This window comes from Suricata suricatta, chromosome 4, assembly GCF_006229205.1.
Source record: "Suricata suricatta isolate VVHF042 chromosome 4, meerkat_22Aug2017_6uvM2_HiC, whole genome shotgun sequence".
In the NCBI taxonomy this organism is placed as follows: Eukaryota; Metazoa; Chordata; class Mammalia; order Carnivora; family Herpestidae; genus Suricata; species Suricata suricatta.
In genome coordinates, this window is record NC_043703.1 from 136,251,050 (window position 1) to 136,269,113 (window position 18,064).

General features: G+C 37.5%; 1 protein-coding gene across 4 annotated transcripts in view; it reads left to right on the forward strand.

The window, feature by feature from the left end:
* The window catches only part of HEATR5B (HEAT repeat containing 5B), a 97,278-nt gene that overhangs the window by 58,952 nt on the left and 20,262 nt on the right, over window positions 1–18,064 (forward strand). For all 4 annotated transcript variants that reach the window (XM_029937954.1, XM_029937956.1, XM_029937958.1 and 1 more), the window contains 4 exons: window positions 4,060–4,241; window positions 6,479–6,547; window positions 12,366–12,545; window positions 17,111–17,348. In XM_029937954.1, the coding sequence (XP_029793814.1) occupies window positions 4,060–4,241; window positions 6,479–6,547; window positions 12,366–12,545; window positions 17,111–17,348 (669 nt within the window). The remainder of the gene's footprint in view (window positions 1–4,059; window positions 4,242–6,478; window positions 6,548–12,365; window positions 12,546–17,110; window positions 17,349–18,064) is intronic.

Here is an 18,064-nt window from a genome sequence, read left to right on the forward strand (position 1 = left end):
GACTCTGTCTTGTAATTTGCTGTCTCTTCATCGCCCTGTCATTTTCTTACATATGTAAAGACAAACTGTGTGTGTTAATAGTATTGAAGTCTGTACATTAAAATGCCTTTCATTTTGTTACCAAATGGCCTTTTAGTTTACTAGAGTTCACAAATGGATTAAAAAAACAAAACGTAAAATGATACTCTACGTATAGAATGTGAATCTGAAGGTAGAGTTATCAGCAAAGCACAATTATCATGAACACAATGTCTTCATTCATGTCATTATTTATCAAATATTTACCAAATCCTATTCTTTGCTACACATTAGGGATACAAAGAAGAAAAAAACAGAGCCCATATCCTTGAAGACTTTCTAGTCTAGAAGACAAAAAGACTTGTCTCAAACAACTGCATGTCCCAATAGTGGGATGATGGAGTATTTGGGGAACATAAAAAAGTAGTGTTCATTCCTGAAGAGCCAGAGAAGACTTTACAGAAATCTGACCTTGAAACTGGATTTTAAAGACAGAGAAAAGATTTTGCAGGTAGAAGAAGCTAGTTGGATTAGTTTTCTATTGCTGCTATAAGAAAAGACCACAAATTCGGTGGCCCAGATTATTTTATCTTATAGTTCTGTAGGTCAGAAAGTCCAACATGAATCACCCTGGCCTAAAATCAAGGTCTCAGCAGGACTGGATCCTGTTCTGGAAGCTCTAGAGGAGTCTCTTCTCTTCTTAGCTTCTGTCAGCTGCCTGCATTCCTTGTCTGGAGGTCCCCTTTCTCTGTCTTCAAAGCCAGCAACACTGTCTTGGTGATCCATCTTTAGTTGTCACACTTCTCTCTGACTACAGCCAGAAGAGGTGCTCTGCTTTTAAGGCACATGTGATTAGATTGGGCCTGCCTGTTAAATTTGGGTTAATGTTTATGTGCAAAGTCCCTTTTGCTATGTAAATTAACATCCACAGGCTGTAGGGATTAGGGTGTGTACACATTGGAGCACCATGATTCTGCCCACCACACTGGTTTATTATAAGCAAAGAAAGTAAGAGAATTTGTACAGGCACAGAGTGTGCATATTACATTTAAGGAAAAGTGAAGATCCTTAGGTTGGCTTTCCTTTCTTCATATTTAATTATTTTCTCTCATTATTTGTATCTTGTCGTTTTGCCTGCATTCTCAGAGATCCTCACAAGGTTTCCCTATATATCATTGACGTAATGTTTTACTGTTTTCTGCCCCCATAGTGGATCCTAAGACGTCTTTTATGTTTTTAGTTTTCCTTCCATTATTTCATCTTCTGCCTTCATTGTATCATATCTGTTGGGTTCCTTATGATTTTCTGTTCTTATTCTATAGCAACCATGACTTTGTGCATCCTGTTGAAATGCCGAGTGATTTTCTGTATTTTATTCTGATTTTTATAGAAAACTATTTTTAGGTATATTTATTTTGAGAGAGAGAGCATGCGCATGCATGGGGGACAGAGAGAAAATCTCAAGTAGGCTCTGTGCTGTCAGCAGGGAGCCCAATATGAGGCCTGATCTCATGAACCATGAGATGATGACCTGAGTCTAAATGAATAGTCAGATACCTAACCAACTGAGCCACCCACCTGTCCCTTGAAAATTATTTTTGAGATTAGCTCTTTCAGAATCTTCATAATCTTTCTTTTGCCTGGGTGTATTTTTTTCATAGGCTTATTTGTCTCTATATCCTTGAAAGAGTAGAGTGCCTATTCGGAATTTGCTCACATTGTATGTGGGTGGATTACCCACATTCTCTGTCTTTGATAACTGGGTACTTCACATTGGTAGCTGGATGGTAAGCTGATATAACAGCTCTCCAACCTAGATTTCAGAATCTGACCTGCTTTGTTCTGCTAGACTGAAACAATCCTTTCTAGTTCCCATTTCCTGCCATTCTGAACAGTAATGTCAGCGTGTATGAAAAGTTATAGATCAAATGAATGTGCTGTCCAGGCTCTTCCTGTATCTTCCTTATCTCCCTTTGTATCCACTGTGCCTTAGTTGTATGAAACTACCAGTCCCAGAATATAATAAACCTTTAACAGTCTCCTAATTCTTTCCCCATTTTAGAATTTCTGCCCCAGGCCCCTTCCCACTCCTCTGCTTTAGGAGTTCATCTCCTTGGATTTGGAATAAAAAAGAGGTCTTCATTTAAGAAAAGTTGGAGGTAGAAATTTGTGTAGAGAAGAGCTAGCACTTGCATTTAAGAATAATTGCCTCATTTCTGGTTGCAAGAGCGGTATCATTCTAGACCTTTTTAATTAGATGACAGAGAGTAACAGAGGAATAATGGGCCTTTGTATTTACTTTTGGGTTGGCATAATATGAACAGGCCCATTTTAATCAAGTTCCATCTACCTTGGAAATTTCCTCCCAACTCTGGCAGCAGTTCATTATACCTAATTTTTATTGATGGTATGTTTTTGTCTCTCTGAGGTGAGGAAGCTTTGGGGGCTTCTAACTAAATGTTCTTTTTCTCTCTCCTCTGTTCCTCTTCCCCAAACCAATAGATATTCTTTTCTAAACTTAAGATTCTAAAATTGGAATTTTAGGTGGGCACATGAAAAAATTAGAAGAACTTGTCTTATAATCTTCACAAGAGGAATAACAATAAAAGCCTGTTTTAATAGGAGCTTTTAGGAATCAGGCTGAAACACACTTGCCATTGCTTCAAAAAGACTTTGAGAATCTTGAACCCTCTGGAAGAACTGTAGAGTACTTAAGCTTGATAAATTATTTAGATAATTTTAGTTGCCATGTCTTGAAGCTCACCAGTCTTTTCTTCTTTGACATCTAATCACTAATAATAATCTTATCCAATATAATTTTTCATTTCAGATATTTTACTTTTTTAAATTTCTAGAAGTCCCATTTGTGGTTTTTTCTTTTATTTCTCTCTTCATCATGCTCAGGCTTTCCTTTTCTTTCTTGAATATAGGCAACATATATATAATCTCTGTTTTAGGCTGCCTGTATGCTAATTATATCATCTCTTTAATTTCTGGGTCTGTTTCTATTTACTGAGAGTTTTTTTCCCTTGTTATGAAATGTATTTTCCTGTTTCTTTGCATTGCTGGTAATTTTTTATTTCCTGCCAGATATTGCAAATTTTATGGTAATAGTGTTGGATTTTGTTGTATTCCTTTAAATAGTATTACATTTTGTTCTGGAATATAGTTCAATTACTTGCTATCTCTTTAATTCTTTTGAGATTTGCTTTTAAGCTTTGTTTGGGCAGATCTGGAGCAGCCTGTACTCTAAAAGGAAAAAGACTGCTCTTCCCTACATCTTATCATATAAAAGTCTTTTCCACAAAGGAGAGGTTGATAAACTATTGCCTACAGTCTAAATCCAGCCATAGCCTGTTTTTTTTAAATGAAGTTTTATTAGAACACAGCAAGCCCATTTATATTCACATGGACTGTGACTCCTTTCATTCTACAACAGCAGAGTTGAGTAGTTGTGATAGTAATTGTATGACCAGCAAAGCCAAAACTGTTTACTATCTATTTTTTTTTTTACATCTTTATTTTATTTTGAGAGAGAGAGACAGAGAGTGAGCAGGAGAGGGGCAGAGAGGGAAGGAAACACAGAATCTGAAGACAGGCTCCAGGCCCTGAGCTGTCAGCACAGAGCCCAACAAGGGGCTCAAACCCACGACTATGAGATCATGATGTGAACTGAAGTCAGATACTTAACCAACTGAGCCACCCAGGTGCCCCTGCTAACTAATTCTTTACAGAAAAAAAGTCTGCAACCCCATTCTAAAGAATTATAAACTCCTTTTGGGAAAGCTAGGATAATCAGTTATTTTGCTTCAAATGTTATTTTCCATCCTATAATGTCATCCATTTTACCATACTGTGTAAAGGTTTACCAATGTTCTTGAGAAATTATGATATGTAGGCTTTCTTGAAAGTGTATCTTTGTTATTTTTAAACACAGTGAAATGTGTGGCGTGTAAGTGTTTTTTTAAAGAAATTTATTTTATTTCATTTTATACCTACTTTTGGAGAAATTTTCCATCTTGCAGTATATTTTATTTTTAGATGACCTGTTGGTACTTCATCTCTCTGACCTGATTCGCATGGCATTCATGGCTGCAACAGATCATAGCAACCAGCTGCGGATGGCCGGGCTCCAGGCACTTGAAGACATTATCAAGAAGTTTGCGTCTGTGCCTGAGCCAGAATTTCCAGGCCAAGTGATTCTGGAGCAGTATCAAGCTAATGTGAGATACTCTGTTTATTTAAACCCTTAAAATTGAGCCTTTGTGTGATTATTAAAGGAGTGAGGATTCCCTGGAGAAATGTCTTCGGAGCTTCAACTACATGTCTTTATTCCCATTGTCTGTTACACAGTTGAATCCCACAGTTGAAGAAACAATAGTATAAAACTTGTCACTATTTTTAAGTTGTGATAGTGTATTCATGATAAAACTAGAATAGAAATCACAGGCTAGCCTTTCAGTCTTGTGTTCAGATGTTTAGCTATGCCATTTAAAAGATAAAAGGACATTCAAAGAGTGTTGTGGATTTGCTGACATTATTTTTATATGTCAAGACCTGATAAGCATTTTTAAAAATAAAAAGGGCAACTTTGTATGCTAAAGGATAACTTTTAATAATAGTGGTTCAAAATATTACTGAAAGAATTAAATGCTTCAAAAATATTTTTATTTTGTTCTAAACGGAGATACTCTTTTCTCCTAAGATTTATACCTTGTTTTCTTCACCTGAGGCGCAATAGACATAATCCTGGTAATGACGGGTTATATGACGACAAAGAAACTTAAGTTAGCAAGGAAAGAATACACTTTTTTTTACTTTAATTATATCAAAATCTTAGTTTCGGATACACAACACCTTATCTAAAAGCTATACTCAAACATACATAAAATTAAAAAGTATGAATAATGTTTATTATTCCATTGTTTTTCCATCACAAGTACTGGTGAGGAAGTTATAGCTTCTAGCCCAGCTGGCTATAGAAAATCCATATTCAGTGATTTGCTCCCAAATGCCCAGCCTATCAAAATGAAGGTTTGTTGTTCAGTTTTGTTTTATTTTGGCTTTTTATTTGGAAATAATTTTAAAATTACAGAAAAATTGCAAGAATAGTACAAAAAAGTGTCTTGTATCTTTTACTCATATTTACCAATGGTTAATTTGCCTCATTTGCTTTAACATTGATTTTACTTTTGTCTCTCTTTATACACACATTTTTCCCCCTAAACCATTTAAAGACAAATTATTTAAATCATATACCTTTACCCTTGAATACTTCAACCTGTATTTCCAGAGGACAAGAACATGGTCTAACATAACCACAGGAAATTCAGCATTGATATATTGCTTCCATGTCGTCTGTCATAGTCCACTTTTATCAGTCAGTCCAGCAATCTCTTCTATAGTGTATTCTCTTTCTCCTTCAGTGCAGGATCCAGCACCAGCTCCGTGATTAGCTGATGACTCTACTCCCAAACTGCAGTTAGTTGCCATGTGATTTTAGTCACAGCGAGGGACTCAACCCATTCCCAAACTTCTCCTGGTATACCTTAGTGACTGACTCTTTTGCATAAGGGAAGATGTCTCAAATTGTTAATATATCTAATTCCTTGTTCAGTTCATACACATTAAATCTCATGTATCTAAGAATCTATGACTGGGCTGGCTTATTAAAACGAAAGCTCATGGGGCGCCTGGGTGGCTCACTAGTTACGTGGCCGGCTCTTGATTTTGGGTCAGGTCTTAATCTCACAGTTGGTGAGTTTGAGCCCTGCATCGGGCTCTGCACTTATGCTTTAGATCCTCTGTCTCCCTCTCTCTGCCCTTCCCCTGCTTGTGCTGACTCTCTCTCTCAAAAATAAATAAATGTTTAAAAACTTTTTTTTTTGAAAACTAAAGCTCATATTCCTTTACTTATTGCTATAACAATGGTACATAAATGAGTATTTCTTGAGACTGCTTCTCTTAAAGCACCTCTTTTTGAGGTTAAACGGCCTCTAAGATCTTTAAATGCCTGTGAATTTTTAGTACTACTCAGTTACTTAAAGGAACGGATCCAGTTATAGGAGATCCACCCAGGAGGTAAATACTGTTAGAAACACATTCAGGAAAATATAGACAAAAATAAAAAAGAACAGCAGTTTTCTCTTATCTATAGGAGCACGTAACTTTGTCAGAAAATCCTATATACTATTAAACAAAAACAAAGAAAAAGAGACAAGATTAATTGCCTGTTTGGTATAGCATTCATACAGATTTGATAATGATTATAACCTCCTGGAAAGCAAAAGAAAAATGGTATGTTTGACTTTATTGTAACTGAGAAGAGAGATGAGGGAGATGTGATAAATAGAAAAGTAACAATGATGTGTTTTGTGTAGTTTCATCTCCGAGGACACAAGAAGCTTTGTGTTTACCACTTATCTTTAAAAATAAAATGCTCATATTCATTTTTTTTTAGGTGGGAGCTGCTCTAAGACCAGCCTTTTCACAAGATACCCCATCAGACATAATAGCAAAAGCTTGCCAGGTAAGAAGAAAAATGGGTTTTTTATAGTTACCTTAATTAAGTTAATAGATGCCTTAGAATTTCACCTCCAAGAAAGAAGAGAGAAAATCAAATAACATTTAGTTTTTATCTTGCAAATACAATAGTGACAGTCTCCTTTTTTATTCTGTATCAAATGATGAAGTAGTAACTTAATTGCATCCCTTTTTTTGTCATAGCTGAGGCGATGACTTTGGGATACGTAGCTTTTATATATCCAGAAGTAAACAGAGGTACGAAAATCATAAGAGCAACTAAAAATTAAAGATTACAAAATAATTAAATAATGTAACAACTAGTTAATGATAATTAGGCAATAAAAGATTTTTGTGGGGCATCAGGGTGACTCAGTCAGTTAGGGTCTTGATTTTGGCTCAGGTCATGATCTCACAGTTAGTGAGATGGGGCCCCATGTCGGGCTCTGGGCTGAGAGTGTGCAGAGACTGATTGGGATTCTCTCTCCTCTCTCCTCTCTCAAAAATAAATGAACTTAAAAAAAAATATTTTTTATCTAAAAAAATAAACTTAAAAAATAAAAAAAATTTTATTAAAGTATTTTTTTTAATGTTTATTTTTGAGAGAGAGGAAGAGAAAGAGTGGGAGTTGGGGAGGGACAGAGAGAGAGGGAGACACAGAATCTGAAGTAGGCTCTAGGCTCTGAGCTGTCAGCACAGATGCGTGGCATGAACCCATAAACCTTGAGATCATGACCTGAGCTGAAGTCAGAAGCTTAGCCAACTGAGCCACCCAGGCGCCCCAGAAAAAGATTTTTTTGATCACAGGTTTTGAAAAATTTACAAGTTTCTGGGAATTACTTATCCTAAAGAGAATTTCACAGTTTGGAAATGTCATTGCAAAATTAATGGCAGGGGATTGTTATAACATCATTATATTTGAAAAGATTCACAAAAGCAAGCACTTACATTCCTCACTTCTGATAACTTCTTTTTCATGCCTCATTCTGAAAAAGGATTCATGCATTACACTCTCGCCTTTCAGGAAATCAGATTCTTTTTATTTTTTTCTTTAATTTTTTAATGTTTATTATTTATTTTTGAGAGAAACAGAGCATGAGCCAAGGAGGGGCATAGAGAGAGGGAGACACAGAATCCAAAGCACATTCCAGGCTCTGAGCTGTCAGCGCAGAGCCTGATATTGGGCTCAAACCCACCAACTACAAGATCACGACCTGAGCCAAAAGTAGGATGCTCAACTGACTGAGCCACCCAGGTGCCCCCAGGAAATCATATTCTTTATTTGCTTTCCTGAAGATAGAAAAGAGGCAACCCTCTCTTTCCCAGTTTTCTTGAGTCCATCATTATTGCTTGGAATCCATAATCAAGCTACATGTGGCCTCTAGAAAGAGAATGTTCTGCTGTTTACAATGATAAGTGTGAAGTTCTGACTTTGTTCTCTCTGGCTGAATGGGTTTGTCTCCAGAGCCTGGAGCCTACTTCAGATTCTGTCTCACTCTCTCTGTCTTTCTGCCTCTCAGAAAAAGGAATAAAATTAATTTTTTAAAAATGTTTTTATTTATTTTTGAGAGAGAGAGATTGACAGCGTGAGCAGGGGAGGGTCAGAGACAAAAGGACTCACAGAATCTGAAGACAGGCTCCAGGCTCTGAGCTAGCGGTCAGCACAGAGCCCAATGCGGGGCTCGAACCCACGAACCATGAGATCATGACCTGAGCCGAAGTTGGACGCTTAACCGACTGAGCCACCCAGGCACCCCTCAGAAAAAGGAATAAAATTAAAAATTTAAAAAAGAAAAGAGAGAAGTCTGTGAATCATGATACAAACCTCACAGATAGAGGAGGCCATTCGGTTTGGGATACCAACACACAATCCAAAATCATAGTTATGTGTAAATACATGTATCATGGTGATGTTTTAAAGCATAAATACTGCTTAAATACTAAGCAGAAAAAAACCTACAAAGTTCCTGTTCATAGAAAACCAAAGGTTATTCAGATTTCATCTTGTGGATGAGGACCATGAAATTTTCCTTCTACTGAATTTGCTTTAATGTCTTATTCTTTATGTGGCTCTAGCTGCTTTTCCTGTAAGAAGTTTCCCCTTATCTAGGGGCAGGCTTAAGTTTTGACTTCCTATCCTTCTGTTTCCTGAAGGAAACTTGGTTTTGAAACAAATGTAACAGTGGATTTCAAATTCCTTTTCCTTAGAGGACAGTAAAGAGTTGGCTTTGGACAGGTCATGAAACATTGCATCCCACCTCATTTACTGGAACAGGTGTCATGTTAATCCTGAAAATCAGGATAATTTTTAGATATTATAGGAAGACTCTCAAGTGTAACACAAATGTGGAAAAATAATCAACGGTTTAATTAGAAATAATTTAAATCAGCCTAGCAATCATAAACACATATATAGTTTAAGTATCTTGTTTCAGATTAAAATGTATAAATGTACATTCACGCACCACTCTTTTGATGTAAGGCCAAGATCTTTTCTCTGAAAATGATTTTGCTGATTCAGAGCTGCTTTGTCTTTCTTGATAAACCAAACCTATAATGCAATATCTGCAATATCTAGTTTCATGTTCTTTAAAGTGGAAGAGATACTTAACATTTTTACAACTCAAACTTTGTGCCAAATCCTCAATGGTTAGTTTTCCCTCAACTTTTACTTGTGTTTCTACCTTGACAGAAATGTTTATCAAATATCTTCCACATGTTGTTCCTTTTCCTAAAGAATAACAACTCTGTTTTCATAATCATATTTAAAATCTCTTTACTTCAAGTTTCATTATATTTTCAACAATATTTTGACTGGCATCTTATTTTGCCATCAGTATGTCCATAATTGATAACAATCAATTATAAAATGTTCTTTTTAAATTTTTATTAAACTTGGTTCTGAATTTTGGGAGGATAACAATATAAGAGAATAAAGTAGTTTACGTAAATATTTACTCTCAACTTAAAAATATTTTAAATATGGGAACATAATCTGTTAATTATGATTTAATGTCCAAACGCTCTGAAAAACGAAAGCTTTTTCATAGTTTATTTGCTAGTGAAACCTGAGCTGACTGCACTCATTTGGCCTTGCTGTGAGGCTGAGTGGGGCTGGAGTACTGATCAGGGCCTCTTGCTGTGATTTGTGCTGCTCTTCACGACAGAAATGTCCTCCTGTCAGTTGTGGGATGCTGCCACACGTCTTCCTTGGTGTATTCCTTAATGAGGCTCACCAGCCTTGTTACCTTTCATGAAAAAATTTTGAGTTGAGACCCACATCTTGGCTCAAAGATTTCAGATAATCAGAACGTGAGGACTCGTAATCGTGAAGTAAGGTGGTGCCACCAGGCCACCCCTTCCTTCTTGACATTCTTCTCTTGGCTCCAGTGTCCCTGCACTTGCCTGGTTTTCCTTTTGGTTTTCTGGAATTTTCTTTGCAATTTCTTCCATTCTTATTCGACTTGTCCCTTAAGTGTAACTCCTTTTCCCTGTGTTCGGTCCTTAACACCTTTTTTTCATACCTCAGTCTTTGAACAGATTTACCTTGTAACAGTGCTTTAGTTATTCCCAAATAGTAACCAGTGTTAACTACAGTGTTATATTAGTTTCAGTGTACAATATTAGTGATTCAACAATTCTATCCATTACTCAGTGCTCATCACGTTAAGTGTACTCTTAGTCCCCTTCACCTATTTCCCGACCCCCAACCCACCTCCCCTCTGATAACTATCAGTTTTTGCTTTATAGTTAAGGTCTTTTTTTGGTTTGTGACTTCTTTTTGTTTTCCCTTTGTTGATTTATTTTTGTTTCTTAAATTCCACTTATAAATGAAATCATATTGTATTTGTCTTACTCTCTGACAGGTTTATTTCATTTAGCATAATACTCTCTAGCTCTATCCAGATTGTTGTAAATGGCAAGATTTCATTCTTTTTATGGCTGAATAATATTCCATTATATGTATATACATATATATGTAATACATATGTGTATATATAATGTATATGATATGTATGTATGTGTGTGTGTATGTATACACATATATACCACATCTTTATCCATTCATCGATCGTTGGACCCTTAGGCTGCTTCCATAATTTGGCTATTATAAATAATGCTGCAGTAAACCTAGGAGTGCATGTATCCCTTTGAATTAACGTTTTCGTATTCTTTGGGTAAATACCTAGTGGTACAATTACTGGATCATAGGTTTTCACTATTTTTAACTTTTTGAGGAACCTCCATACTGTTTTCATAGTGGCTGTACCAGTTTGCATTCCCACCAACAGTACAACAGGGTTCCTTTTTCTCCACATCCTTGCCAACATCTGTTGTTTCTTGTGTTTTTTATTTTAGCCATTCTGACAGGTGTGAGGTGATATTGCATTGTGGTTTCGATTTGCCCTTCCCTGGTGATGAGGGAGGTTGAGCATCTACTTAGTTATTTTTTACCTTGCTCCTGAAATCCAGAACCAAGTTTCCACCTGTTTGCTGAATATCTTCCCACAGGTCCCCTACCGGTACTTTGAACTCAGCATGTTAAACTGTTCAAGGTTAAAATCATGCTCTCTAACATCTCCTCTCCCCAGCCTTTCCTGTTTTCTTTCTTGTCTCTTAAGCAGTGGCCTCACTTTCCTCACTTTCATCCAAGTTAGAAGCTTTAGCCATCTTTGATTCCTCACACTTTTTGTAAGTCCCTGCCCCCTCCCCTAAAAATATTTAATTGGTTTCCAAATCCTATGATTTCTACCTCCAAATTTAGCTGATAACTCTCCCTGTTCATTCCATTCCCAGTTTGATCTATATTCCCTGTCCCACAATATTATAATCATTGCTTGACTGAATGCATTGCTGACCATCTAAACAGACTCTTTTCTGGCATAAATGCTGGAGCACAATTCTAATTGTAATCTCCCTGCTTAGAGGCCTTGGAAACTTGTGATTGCCTATAGAACAAAGTTTGAATTCAGTTTGCCTGGAATGTATTTTTTATTTAAAAAAATTTTTTTAATACATTTATTTATTTTTGAGAGATAGAGTAAAACAGAGCGTGAGCGGGGAGGGGCGGAGAGAGGAGCAGGCTCCAGGCTCTGAGCAAGCATTCAGCACAGAGCCCAACATGGAGCTCTAACCCACGAACCATGAAATCATGACCTGAGTCGAAGTCGCACACTTAACTGACTGAGCCGCCCAGCGCCCAGAGTTTGCCTGGATTTTAAATGTTACCATCATCTGATCCCAGTTACCTTTGCTAATCTCCTCTCTGTTCCCTTGTGACTCCCCTGGATCTATACACGCAGAGCTTCCTGATCTCGAAACATTCCCTTTTCTCCTGCTGGCAGTGATCTCTCCCTCCTCCGTTTTTAAGTGTAGTATTGCAATCCTACAATGCTCCTGCATGTTCATTCAATCTGCGTTCTCTTTCTTGAGAACAGGGACTAGATTTTTCCCCTTTATTTATTTTTTAACCTCTTTTATAGCATTCAGAATAACCTCTTAACTGTGGTAAGCAGAAATGTTGTTGAATTGAAGAATTACTCAAACTGAACTGATTCAGGTGGAAAATTTTTTCTATTAAAATGTTTGTCAAATTAGAAAATGGAAACATGAGAGTAAATCACCATTCATTTTCCACATAGGAGTGCAATAAAGTCCAAAAATAATACTGAAGCACAGCCTTGGGGTTTTTTTGTTTTGTTTTGTTTTCTTCATTGGCTTTATTTTGTGTTTCTTCCCCCAAGGGAAAAATCGTATTTACTTCACACTTATATGTTACGTGTTAATTTGTTTATACAAAATGAACACTGTCTTTCTTCGGCCAGGTGTGCAGTACATGGATCGGAAGTGGAGTTGTAAGTGACCTCAATGACCTCCGTCGAGTACACAATCTGCTCGTTTCTTCTCTGGACAAAGTGCAGGCTGGGAAAGGGTCTTCTAGCCAACTGTACCGAGAGAGTGCCACAACCATGGAAAAACTGGCCGTCCTCAAAGCGTGGGCAGAGGTAACCGCCGCCTATTGTTTTTGAACCGTTTCTCCACCCATGAGAAAAGCGTTCCCCTACTCCTGTAGGTAAAAAAGAAAAAATTTTAGGGGTGCCTGGGTGGCTCAGTCGGTTAAGTCTCTGACTTTGGCTCAGGTCAGATCTCACGTTCATGGGTTCGAGCCCCGCGTCAGGCTCTGTGCTGACAGCTAGCTCAGAGCCTGGAGCCTGCTTCTGGTTCTGTATCTCCTTCTCTCTCTGTCCCTCCCCCTCTCATGCTCTGTCTCTCTCTGTATCAAAAATAAATAAAACATTAAAAAAAAGAAAGAAAAAGAAAAAATTTTATTCGGTTGTTGTTCTTTTAAAACTGACCTTTGGTATGGAATGCTTTTTGAAAATCTGTTTTTGCTCCTTCTCTCACTGAAATACATATACATGTTAATGTCTCAAAAGAGTTCTTAGGAAGCCTTTTAAGATTATATTTTTAATCAGTTTTTTCAAAATTTCTATATTGAGAAATTGATCCCTTAACTAATTATGTGGAAATTAGGCAGAGAAAACTACAAATACAAGTAATAGAAAATATTTTATGCCAAAAATCTTTTATTTGAGGGGCACTTGGCTTACTCAGTTGTTGGAACATGCAGCTCTTGATCTTGGGGACCTGAGTTCAAGGCCCAGGTTGGGTGTAGAGCTTACTTTAAAAAAAAAAAATCTTTTATGTGATTAATTTTCAAGAGACATGCCACTGCTCATTGATACTGAGATCGCAGAGTTTTCTGTTTGTGTCTTTTGTTTTGTTTCCGTAGTGGCTTTACTTTTTTCATTCCACAACCACTTTTTTAAAAATCACAATATTGCTTTAAATTCACTTTTCCAAATTCCTTCTGTCATGTGCTTTTAAGTTCTCATTGTGTGACCTACGGTATTTCAAGTCACCCTTCCTCCGCCAGCCAGTCCCTCACTTCTCTATTTCCACAGTATTAGCAGCTCCTGCCCATCCCGTAGACAATTGCTGGCTCAAAGCGGGCAGCATCCAGACGAGATAGTTTAGATCAAGGACCTCTGAATTTTTGTTGTACTTTTTTCCCCACAAAAATAAAAGTGGAAAAATGTAGAGCTCAGTAAGATACCATGGAAATTGCTTTTTTCTGATTTTTTTTAATGTTTATTCATTTTTGAGAGAGAGAGTGCACGCACAAGTGGGGGAGGGATGGGCGGGGTGGGGGGGGGGGACACAGAATCAGAAGCAGCCTTCAGGCTCTGAGCTGTCAGCACAGAGCCCAACACGGGGCTCAAACTCACAAAGTGCAAGATCATGACCTGAGCCAAAGTCAGATGCTTAACCAACTGAGCCACCCAGGCACCCTCTTTTCTGATTTTTAGACTATAGATCAAGCTCTTCTTCAAGTGGATTATCCATGAATGTTCCTTTATTTTTCCCAGCTGCCATTTTTGGCTTAGAAAGTAACATAATATTTTTTGTTTGATTGATAAAATGATTGCTCTTATTTTAAAAGTTTAGTTTTGTTGCTTTTTTTTCAAATCAATGCAAACCTTTTTAGGTGGGGAAATAGTATAAGAAAAAGATACTCTAATATGACTTATCTGTTTTCTGACTTTGAAACCAAGAAAAATTCTTTGTTAATTTTTATGTATCTGAGTTTTTAACTAAAACTGCTACTTTTCTTGTCTGTAGAAATTACATTGCTGTTGATATATTGATTTTTATTTGAAGATCCACGTTCTTAATTCTCCAACCCCATTCACTCATTTCCCCAAACGTAGGGACTACTCTGTGGTCTGATGATCAGAACATTGCTTGTCGGTCAGCTAGTTCTTTTCTGACTTGCATTAATATGCTTGATTCACCTACTAGTAAAGCTGGCATAGTTTGGTAGAAAAAGCATTAAATATTGACTCAGAGGCTCTAGAATAAATTCTGTCTCTAATTTACCATCTTTGTGACTTTGGTCAAGCGATTCAATCTCTTAGAGCCTGAGTTTTTTCTTACAACATGGAGATAATATCTTTTTGTAAGGCAATATGTATCAAATGACCAAGCACTGTGACTGGCACTGAATGGAAGATAGATAATTACTTTAAAAAATTAGATCATAACCTCACATTTTAATTAAGTTAAAACATACCTTTTTATTTGACACATTTTGGGGGTAACTTGTGCTGTAATTTAATGATTTGCACCTCACGCTTCAGCCTTTCATGCTGTTTAGCGACTCTTTCCCTGCTTATCTTCCTTTCTTTTATCATTCTCTTCAAGTGCCTAGCATATTCTAGATTTCTCTCCTCAAGACCTATCTTTGCTTATACTTTTTCACTCAGAAAGCTGAGGGTCTCCATTGTCTGTCTCCCCTGAAATCTTTAGATGTACATGATTTGGGAACTTTGGCCTGTTAGTCATGAGTATGAAGGGGAGGCTGTTTCCAGCTCAGTGCATTCGGTCCTGCCCACTTCCGTATCTTCAGCCTCTCCCTCTACACGCTTGGTCTTCTTACCTGCCTTCCTCCCCAGCTCAGCATTCCCTACTACTCACTGCTTTCTGACTCTCCTCTTCCTATCTCAGTTCACTGAAATTTCAGTGTCTTCACCTCCTCAGCTCTTGGCCACTCACTTCACAGTCCCTCACAATTAGGGTCATTTTCACAGCAGGCTAGCTGGTCCAAGAACCCAGAGGGGGCCCTCCAGGACCAGCCAAGAGGTTCCTTGGCTTTGCACGGGTAGAAGTCAAACACGAGCCAAGAGGAAGTGAGAACAGTTTACTGAAGATATAGAGCAGACACAGATGCCTAGTTTCTGGGAGACCGGGAAAGGAAAGGGGAGTGAGTCACATCTTGCTTGGGGCCTGGGGTTTTTATTGAGGACAGTGGCCTGGTGTACATGTCTTCTCAGGCATCCAGGGACTGGTCAAAGCAAGAACAAGTGTTCAGACGTCCTCCATGAGTCACTTGTGCCCTGGAGCCTGGGATCTCGGTGTCAAGGTGTCTAGAGTCAGTGGTCTTGGAAAACTGATGACTCTACCTGGTCACTCCTTAGATATTATCTGTTGTGCTAGAAGAATCTAAGTATTGTTTAAAAGACTATGAGTATGTATATACAACCTGTCTGGAATGTTAATGATAGTTTCTTATTTTCTTCATTTTATACTTCTGATTTTTCTATTTTTCTTGTGTGATACCTAATAAGAAAAATAAGCCAAAAATTGTTTTAAAAAGTAAATCTAAAAACACATTCTCCTGTATTGCAAATAGCAATATAAATTATAGCACCTTTTTAGAAAGGTTTTGGCAGTGTCTGTTCAAAGCCAAAATATTTATAATCAGTAATGCAGTAGTTGTGTTTCTGAGACCTTATCCTAGGGAAGAAGATCCACAGTGTAGGAAGGAAGTGTTTACAAAAAAGGTTTACTTGGAATATTATTTATAACATAAATAACTGGACACCTTTTGTCTTTGAAAACCATATATTACCTTTTTAAGATCGTGAAGGCTGACTGGAGAATCAGAAGTAAATATAAAATTTCAGCGGTTGAGAAATTGTTAGACCTGTTACGGCTCACCGCGTGCAGCTCTTAAGGGTAATGGTTACGAAGAACAAGATCCCATGGAGGCCTCATGATGCGATAGAAGATTAAATTAAATGCAACGTTCTCTACAACAGCGTTCCAACTTACGATGACAGAGTATGATAATCTGGAAATTGGGATTATAGTAATTTAAAAAACTCATTTTCAAAACTTTTTATGGTAGAACTTTTTAAGTAACAATCACAAGTTAAGGGAAAACATGTAACATCTGGTCTATAAATCCTGCCGTGACCTCTTCCCTTCCCCATGCCTGTAGAGTAAAGCCTTCACCTGCTTCTGCCTCGTAGCCTCTGCTCAGTCTGCACCAGTTACCGAAGCCTAAATGTATGAACAAGAACAAAGAAGCATGTATAACTGCAACAAAGAGGAATCTTTAAAATTATGATTTAGGAAGTTGTCATTATATATCCTTTTGGTTTACTAAGTAGAGAGAAAGGATATAGATAAAATATATGTGACCAGTAAATTATATACTTGGTTCAACTCTCTATTATAAAGACTAGATTGCTAACTATCACTTAAGGGATTAGAAGGATATTGATGGAAATCTTTTCTGTGGCCCTTCCCCCAACACCCTCCAGCCTTTTTTCTTTGAATGCTATCCAATTGTGTCTAATTAGATGTGAAAGTAGAGGCAGTAAACAGGAAGTTATACCCTATGACGAAAAGAAGAAGTTAAAAAAAGACACATATAAAGGGGGGCTTTGTAAAGTATAACAAGAGAAGCCAGAAGAAATTCAGGGAACCCTACTCAAATATTTTCTGAGAGGAATAATAGTCAGAAGTCAGATCAATAAAAACAGATGGCCTCCCAAGCAGGTGGAAATATTCTTTGGGGTTCTCACGAACTCTCGAAGCTGTTACTCTCCAGTGTCTCCACTCAACTCCTGTTGATAATTCAACTGTATAATCATAGCAACTTAGATTATGTCATTTCTTAATATTATGCCTTGTTATTTTCTCCTCCTGAATACTGTACTAGGTATATGTGGTTGCTATGAATATTAAAAAGGAAGCAGAGTCAAAACCAAAAAGACCAAGTAAAACCGCTGATGATGACGATGATGATTTTGGTACCATAGACGAACTACCGCCAGATAGTTTAATAACACTTGTGCAACCTGAACTACCAACACTCAGCCGCCTGTGGTTGGCGGCATTAAAAGACTACGCGCTTTTGACTTTACCAGCTGAATTTGCTAGTCAGCTCCCCGCGGATGGTAAGTACTGCATTCAGAGTTTGGCTTTTATGGAGTTCAGAGCAGTAATGGAACAAAATGCAATTGGTAGAAGCTAGCAATAATAATAACCAATAATATTATAACTTTTACATCTTAAATTTATAAAGAGAGTATAGCATCTCCAATTTAAATTTTTAATTATTAAGAATTTAATAAAGTAATTTAAGATGTAGCAATAACATTTTCAATTTCTGTGGATTTAAATGGGGCATTCTCTCACTTAGGGCCTGTTCTCCATATTGAATTTATGAATTCAAATACAGCCTTAAGCTTATTTGTTAACCCAAGCAAACACGTTCTCCCTGTTATAATAATAACTTTATGAGCTAACGTACTCTAAATAACTGTGCATCACAAGTCATTATGCGTAACCATAATGAAGTTTATTGCTGTGCTGGTCAATGAATGCAGGGACAGACGGGGAAATCTTCAGTTTGGTAGTGTGAACAGGAGACAAGGAAGAATGTCATGGGGAGAGTTGAAAGGGAAAGAAGACACAGAGTTCCCTGTCTCTGTGTTCGAGAGAAAGGGGATAGAAAGTGAAGGTGACCATGGCTTTAGGGAGTGTCTGGCACCAGTGAAGAGGAAGCCTGTGACCACAGGTAGAGAAAAGTAACGGGGACCCAGCGGCATCCACAGTTGCAGAGGAAAGACTGGGAACCACCAGCACTGGTGAGGAAAACACAGGCACTCCG